General features: G+C 37.6%; 1 protein-coding gene across 6 annotated transcripts in view; it reads left to right on the top strand.

Annotated features, from left to right (window-relative positions):
- Nucleotides 1-8,708, top strand: part of PDSS2 (decaprenyl diphosphate synthase subunit 2) — a 280,873-nt gene that overhangs the window by 180,396 nt on the left and 91,769 nt on the right. For all 6 annotated transcript variants that reach the window (XM_017543745.2, XM_017543746.2, XM_017543749.2 and 3 more), the window contains one exon: nt 8,557-8,631. In XM_017543745.2, the coding sequence (XP_017399234.1) occupies nt 8,557-8,631 (75 nt within the window). The remainder of the gene's footprint in view (nt 1-8,556; nt 8,632-8,708) is intronic.

The following is an 8,708-nucleotide window of genomic DNA, read 5'->3' on the forward strand; positions in this document are numbered from 1 at the left end:
TTTTAGTAGAGACGGGGTTTCACCATGTTGGCCAGGCTGGTCTTGAACTCCTGACTTCAGGTGATCCAACCGCCTCGGCCTCCCAGAGTGCTGGGATTACAAGCGTGAGCCACCACGATGGGCCCCTATATGTCTTACAAAAATTTCTATCTTAAAAAAAATTTTTTTTTCTGCCAGGCGTGGTGGCTCATGCCTATAATCCCAGCGCTTTGGGAGTCTGAGGCGGGCGGATCATGAGGTCAGGCATTAAAGACCAGCCCGACCAACATGGTGAAACCCCATCTCTATTTAAAAAAACAAAAATTAGCTGGGTGTGGTGGTACATGCATGTAATCCCAACTACTCAGGACGCTGAAGCAGGAGAATCGCTTGAACACAAGAGGCAGAAGTTGCAGTGAGCTAAGATAACATCACTGCACTCCAGTCTGGTTGACAGAGTGAGACTCCACCTCAAAAAAAAAAAAAAAATTATTATATAGATTGGGTTTCACTGTGTTGCCCAGGCTAGTCTGAAACTCCTGGCCTCAAGTGATCTTCCTACCTTGGCCTCACAAAGTGTTAGGATTACAGGCATGAGCTACCACCCCTGGCTGAAAATTTTCATCTTAAGCATTTTAAATTGCCTGCTACTTTTTCAGGAACCTAATTATTGTTTAAACACATACATGAGTCAGTGATCAATAAATGACTATTTGACATTGCTCAGTGAGAAACAGTAGTCCAAACCATGCACCTTTTTTCAAAAAGTGAATTCAGTTTTTTTTTTATTGTTTTATTGTAGCTAAAAGAAATCCATATTTTTGTCACTGTATCTCACAATTGTGAATTAAACATGTATATAGCTGCACATTTAGGTATTTCTTATCGTGGGGCTTATTGTTGATAAAACACAGAAGGCCGGGTGCGGTGGCTCACGCCTGTAATCCCAGCACTTTGGCAGGCTGAGGGGGGTGGATCACGAGGTCAGGAGATCGAGACTATCCTGGCCAACATGGTGAAACCCAGTCTCTACTAAAAATACAAAAATTAGCTGAGCATGGTGGCGTGCGCGCCTGTGTTCCCAGCTACTTGGGAGGCTGAGGCAGAAGAATCGCTTGAACCCGGGAGGCGGAGATTGCAGTGAGCCCAGACCGCGCCATTGCACTCCAGCCTGGGTAACAAGAGCAAAACTCCGTCTAAAAACAAACAAACAAAAAACACAGATACCTCTTATCTAGATAAGCAAACTGAGGGGCTGGTTGGCCCAAGGTCTTGCAACTTATGTATTAACCTTCAGAGTGATCAAAGACATATAATTAGCCTTTATCTTTATGAAGTTATTTATCTAGACAACGTATTCTTTAAAAAGAACAACTATAAAATCATTGTAAAAAAAAAAGGTAAATGTAAAAGTTACTTATTACACTTGTTTAGTTATGGTCCCTTAATGGTATTTGAACCACAAACATTTTTATATGTATTAATTGAATAAAGGAATTATGAATTAGATCTTTTTGGTAGTGCCTCATGTGTAACTGTGGCCTAATGAGACTAGTTTCATTAGTACAGTACCAGGCACATAGTAGGCTATCAAACTGTTCATGGAATGAATCCATCAGAAAATATAAAATTAAATCTCAGACTTCATATTTAAGCCATTTTCCTGAATTTGTGGCCTATTTCTTTCAAGTTGTATCAGTTGTTATTTTAAAAATATGACTTTCATTCATTGTTTGTCGAGACGGGTATCTCACTATATTGCCCAGGCTGGTCTGGAACTCCTGGGTTCAGGCGATCCTCCCACCTTGGCCTCTCAAAGTGCTGAGATTATAGGCATGAGCCAATGCACCCAGCCTCAGTTGAGATTTTGTACTTTTGTTTAGTTCACTGAATTTTTCTGAAACCTTTTTGACAAATGTTTCCAGTAGTTAGTTTATAAACCAATGTATCAGCTGTTCTAAATTAAAAATTAAGATTATCAATTTGCTTAGTTTTTGCTGCACCTGTCCTATGGGTAGTGCCATTTCTCTCCCTTCACTACCCCCTTAGCCAGAAAGAATTTCCAGCTCACTAGAACAGATTGCCATCCCTCCCACAAATAAGCAAAGCCTTACACATTTGGCAGTACTGAAAAGGCTCCCTTCAAAAAGCTGAGTTAGAAGCTTCCTCCAGAACTCCTATGAGTTGGTGTGCTTATTGCAACAGCCCCTTCATCATTGACTTCATTAAACCCAGTCCTAGTTTGATAGGAAGAAATGGAGAGAGCCATCCTTTCAGAGACTTTAGCGATGGCTTTATCAGAGCACTCATTTATTTTAATCAGCATGCAGAGTAGGGCTCATCTGGGTAGCCTGTGCCCAGGTGGTGGGTGAGTAGATTCACCCCTCATTTGGCTGCTGCTGCTGTGCCCTGTGTGCTTCAGAAGTCGTTTCTCCACTGAGGCTGCCAACATGGAAGCTCTGGCTGAGCACTGGGGACTGAATCCACCTGGAATGAGATGGTTTGCTTAAATCCATTTGTAAATGATAAAGTGCTTTACAAATGTTAGACATTATTACTGGTCTCTATGGGAGGGTGCCACTCTTTAGTACCTCTGTACCTTACCTTGGTAATGTAGATCTTTATATGCATCTCTCAAATACTTTGTGCTTCATTTTTATGAAGAGTGACACCACCTGCTCTCATTACCTTCATCAGCCCATTTAGCACCCTCTCTCTATAAAAGTATTTTTGTGTAAGATATTTTCACTGATACAAGTTTCTGTGGCTTAAAAAGAAATTTTGACAATATCCCTTCAAATGCCAAAACTCTTTCAAAAGAGGCTAAATCCATCTTTTGTTCCTCCCAAGATGTATATGAAAATTTATTCCTCCCCAAGAGTATTTTACCTCTGCTTTTACTTCATGCGTTGCTGTTTGTTCCTGGGGGTGGAGGAAAGAGCGCAATAAAGTTGTGCATAGTTAATGCCATCAGCGTAGCAGATGCACGTGCACACACATGAACACACACAACACTTTGCTAGCAGCTAAGAGTAGTAAAGGCTGAGGGGTGTCGTGTTATTCACCTTCAAATAGAGTGACGGATGACACGTCGTTTTGTCATTCCACACTGTAATAAAAAGCCATCATTAAAATCACCTTCTGAGGACAAATTTTTGAAAGATTACAAATCTGTAATGGCCTTCACAGTTTTTATATACCAAGCAAATTAAGTTATAAAGCAACATTTTTCAAGTGAATTAAAATGCAACTATACTACTTTATTACATCAACTCATATTATGCTGACTTTAGCTTTAAGTGAGCCATGTTAGTTTATAGTTTACATTTTCTTCTAAAGATTTACTTGTATTTTAATTTAGGATAGGCACATCTTTGCTCAAATTATCATGGTCTGGCGTAGTAGTCAAACATCTACGATGCTGTTGAGTCTATTCCACCTGTCATTCAATTGCTAACTGACAGTACTCCTGAATCCCATTTATTGAGAAAGGTATGACTTGTCTACACAGAATGCTTACCACCACTCACTGACCCTATTTTTGCTAGTCAAAAAACAGTTGAGTGATATATTCCACAAATCAATTTATGGACACAAATTAGCTTGAGGTCTCCCCCCAACAACACTCTCCACAAGGAAATAGGTTCATTGTTTTATTTAATTATGAAAGCAATACATAAGAAGAGGGAGATCATGTAATACATTGTATATGTAAGCCATTATAAACTTAGCAATTATAAATTTAAGCAGAAAGGTTGAATAAAACTATTTTTTAATTAAAAATCATCCAGAATGTATCCCTTACACATCATCATCATTATTATTTTGTTGTCTCTCCTTTCAGACTTTTTCTCCTGTGCATATAAACACATAGATTGACCTCATTTTTTTGTTTTTAAAATACCTATCATACTACTTCTGTTTTGTAAACAGCCTTTTTTCCTTAAGAATACGTTAGACGTCTTTGGATAGCAATGCGAGGATTTTTTCTGGTCAGTGTTTCTCTCTTACCATCCTGTACTCCTCTCAAATTCTGTTTTTTACAATGGGAATTTATTATAGCTGAGGGCATCGTCATCAAAAAGTCCCTTGTGAGAGTATTCATCATTTTGGTTTTTCAGTGTAAAAAATCATTGAATTGTAGTTATCCTTGCCAAAAGATAAAAAATGAAGCAATTACATATTCCCCCAAGATGGCTGAAATTTGTCCTGTAAATTAACCATTTAAGAAATTCGTCACAAAGGTCAATTATGTCAGATCTGTAATTTTGTTAAGGTTCAGATACACCTGGATACTATCTATTCCTTAACTTTAGTGAGGTGGTGGTTATTGAAATGGGAGTGATCAGCAGTTTGCTTGAGAATAGCAACTAGACATGCACTGTCCCTTTACTGTCCTATGCTGCATCACTCTCCGCAGAATCCAAAACAGGGGAGGTGGCAGGAGAAGCCAGTTCATAACACTGACGTTGGGAATGGTTGCCACCTTGGGTTCGCCAGAATATAAGGCATTACCCAGAAGACTGAAGGACACTGTATGGCATTGCTGTAGAGTCACATTTCAACATATGACCCAAACTGAAGAGAAGAGCGTTTTTTTTTTTTTTATTTGCATGTGTAGGTAAGCAATGCTGCTATTCTTGCAGTCACCAGCAATGCAGAAAGTTATCTGCTGTTTAATTGCTCTGCAGATGGCTAAAGTAAATTATTTAACATTGATGCTGACTGTTGCATAATCTAAAACAATGTTTCAGGATACAGCAAGTCAGTGTTTCAGAGGCCTTTGTTTTTGGTTAAACAGGTCTTTGCATGTGCTCTGGGTTGGGTTTTGTTGTTGAACTAAAACCTACTTTCTTCCAAAATATTTCGGCACACAATTTTAAAAACGCTGTAATCTTAATGTCCGTACTATGCCTTTCAACTACCCAAGACTTGTACTGAATATAGCATAATACAGCAGTATAAAAGAAGAATAAATTAACATTTACTGAAACTTATGTTCCAGATTCTCTTCTAAATGCTCTATGTATTTACTCTTTAGAGATACTCACAATATGGCCAACTTAGTACCATTATTTGTTTGATGCAACTTGGCAGTTAAGCCTGATATCGTTCAGAATCCAGTATGTATAAATCTTTTCCAAGCATTAGAGCCCTTCAAGAATCAGAGCTCAGCAGCGTTGCCTTAATTGACTGAAGTAGGACTTCTTTGTCAGCTGATGGGGTGGTCTAACAGTCATAATGGTTGTGAAAAATGGGAATTGTACTATATTTCTAGGTATCGAAACCAAGGGGAATTTGGTACAAAAAGTTTCACAGAGAAATTAGCCAGTAAAATTCAGTTAGAGGGAAAGTTCATGTGAAGACAACAGACAAAAATGAATAGATGAGCAAAGATGTTCCATCAGAATTTACAGAAAGCACTTTTCAAGTTTACATGCCCAATTATAAATACTAAGACTTGCATTGCTAAAAGCTTAGAATTGTGGGGCTGGAGGAGACCTTAAGGAATCATCTTTTCCAACTCCCTTTATTGCAATTCATTGCATTGAGTTGAAGAAAATCAAAGCTCAGAAAAATTGATTTGCCCAAATCTCACAATCAAATTATTAGTAGACCTTGGAATAGAATCTAGATTCTCTGGCTGCCAGTATTCTGCTATGTTTTGTTTTGTTTTTTATAGTTCTCTAATCTGTTGAGCGTCCAACGGTAGCTCACATGGAGTGTCTTTTAACTCCCCACCCCCCAATAGAAAGTGTTTGCTTGCCCCATGGGCCTAAGGAACAAAAGTCCTGGAATCTTTATCAAGAATGCACTTATCTAGAGCACCAGGCCTCTGGATTCTCCTTTGGCTGCCATTATCTCTGCCAGCACTTTGAGTTGCCTGAACATGCATTCCTCAAGAGTCTGAGGCGGGAAAATGTTATTAACCAAGCCTTTTTTCTTTTCTTTTCTTTTTTCTTTTTCTTTTTTTTTTTTTTTTTTTTTTTTTGTTTTTTTTTTTTTTTTTTTTTTTTTTTTGTGGGGGGGTGGAGGGGATGCAGTTTTACTCTTGTTACCCAGGCTGGAGTGCAATGGCACAACCTCGGCTTACTGCAACCTCCGCCTCCTGGGCTCAAGCGATTCTCCTGCCTCAGCCTCCCAAGTAGCTGGGATTACAGGCATGTGCCACCACACCTGGCTAATTTTGCATTTTTAGTAGAGATGGGATTTCTCCATGTTGGTCAGGCTGGTCTTGAACTCCCAACCTCAGGTGATCAGCCTGCCCTGGCCTCCCAAAGTGTTGGGATTACAGGCATGAGCCACTGGGCTTGGCCTAACCAAGTGTTTTCTAAATGTAAGTATAGCACTATTTAAACAGGTGAATTATCTGGGGTAGTAAGCAAAAAAAAAGGTCACATTATTAAATGAGCCTACTAAATTGTGAGTGGCTGGTAGCCTTGTGTTCTTTCTAGAAATATTTGCAGTTTTAAAGAAAGGCGATACTTAAACACATCTTTCTTTGGTATAATTTTAAAAATAAACATTTCAGGCAATGAAAAGAGATTGATACGTTCACTGGGTAAGTCACCCTTATCTGGAACATTTCAACTTCTCTAGGCTTTTCTTGCTTTTTATAGTCTATTCCCTTCCTCGACTTTTTAACTCAAAGAAGTCTAAAGCTTTTTCCTTAATGGTTGTGATTGGCTATGAAGGTGTGTTGAGTTCAAGTGAATATAACCATTTGTCAGTATAGGTCATTTATGAATTATGAACTTAAAAGCACAGGTTTGCTCAGTGAGAAAAAGAGAGAACAAAATGTTCTTGTTACTTCTGCCTGTTCTGGAATTTCAGGGAAGTAAAGGAACACTCTGGTTATCCACAGCCAGATCCACTGTTAAAAGTTCATGCCATCATTTTGACATTTAGTGTTAGACTTTCTCTTTGTAAATCCCTCTTCACATTACCAGTACTGGTCTCAGAGCTCAAACTGTTTCAAAACCATAACATTTCTTAGTGAGTGATTGATCTGTATTATGTGTCCAGCCATCAGGGGGATCTTGGGATGTTGCTTGTGTAAACTGTAATCCAATCTGATGCTGTGCGTTTAGTTACAGTCTTTCATAGACCTATTGGCGATACTCAGTCCTCCTGGATTTGGGAATAGGGCTTATCTGATACCTTCAGGGGAAAAAAAATCCATTCATTTTTCTCTCTTCTCCACTTAAATAACTCAACTTATGTGGTAACACTGTAGGATCATTGTCCTTCCAGGTCCTCTGTAGCTCATACTGCTACAATATTTCTTAAGTATTTGGTTACCTAAAGGACAATGCGATTAAAAAAAACAGACTTTGTATAGGTCTTACAAATTAACCCATCTGCAAAGAGCTAGGAAAAAAATATGCCTTTAATCCGCAAAAATTTCATATCAGCAATTCTGTGTATGTTATGTAGTAAAAGTATAAATATAAATTTGGAGATAAATGCTCATGTGTTAAAATGTTAAAGCTAGTCTTTCTACAAATTAATATAATTTGCCTCTAAGAAAATGTTTATTAAACCCAGGGTACCTGAGATTGAAGTATCTTGTTGTTTAGGTCTGTATTCTTTGGCTTAATAATGTCTTCAATTACAAGAATGATAAAAGCTGAAACAAAATCCTTTAATTCAATCAGAACGGAGCTGAATTTTCGGAAGCAAAGAGTGGAAATCTGATACAGGACTGCATAACATAGGAAGTTAAATATACAAGATATTAAGACTTGTAAGAAGCGGATGGGGTTGCCTTGAGGAATTCTTACTTGAAATGGCTGCATTGAACATTATCATAAATACCACTATTTTATCCTCTCAAATTAAGATGCTTTATGCAAACTACTCTAAATTGTGCGGTAGTTCCAAAGAGACCATTTACTGTTTTCTGCTTGTTTTACGTCCTGGAACAAGTTCAAAGCTTTTGATTTCACTTGATTTCAAAAAAAAAAATCCTGAGCCTTGAAAAATAATACAGGTTTGATTAATATGATTTCAGTATTGCAGTTCTGTAAAAATGTTCAGTGTTTATGGTACATTTGACCAAGGGGCCTCACAGTAAATATATTCACAGTGCATTTTAAGTGCAACAGAATGAACATATTTAAAAGGTTAGCTATTCTTTTGCTTTTGCTTTTTCTTTTTTTTTTTCTTTTTTTTGCTTTTTTGTAGTAAGTATGAAAATTAGCATTGTAATTGCTCCCAGAATGGGAGTACTGAAAAAATATCCACCTGACAGAAATAAACATGCAGAAAATAAATTGAGTTAAGATTTCATTAGTTATCTGAAATGTAAGCTTATGTTCAAAATGGCTATTACTTAATTTTCATGTATATTAGTTAAATGCTATGCTTATAAGATTTTTTTTTGTTTTGAATTATGACTGAAAAAATGTGGGTTTTAATATCCAGGTGGGCAATGCTGTTTGCTGAGATCTTTGCGCATAGCATCATTTTTTTCTGTCAAGCACAGATTCTGCCTTGCCATTGAGCCTTCTGAAGCATTCTGAGGTAACAGTGGAGATATATTTTAAAAATTTTTTTCTTCTTCTCGCTATTTAGGTTGTGGAACTTTTAGCAAGTGCTCTTATGGACTTGGTACAAGGAGTATATCATGAAAATTCTACTTCAGCAAAGGTAATGGATTTCAGAGACATAAAATGTGATGTTATAAACCCTCGTGGTAAAACTAGAATAACAAAAATGTCATTCTT

This window comes from Cebus imitator, unplaced genomic scaffold, assembly GCF_001604975.1.
Source record: "Cebus imitator isolate Cc_AM_T3 unplaced genomic scaffold, Cebus_imitator-1.0 Scaffold160, whole genome shotgun sequence".
NCBI lineage: Eukaryota > Metazoa > Chordata > Mammalia > Primates > Cebidae > Cebus > Cebus imitator.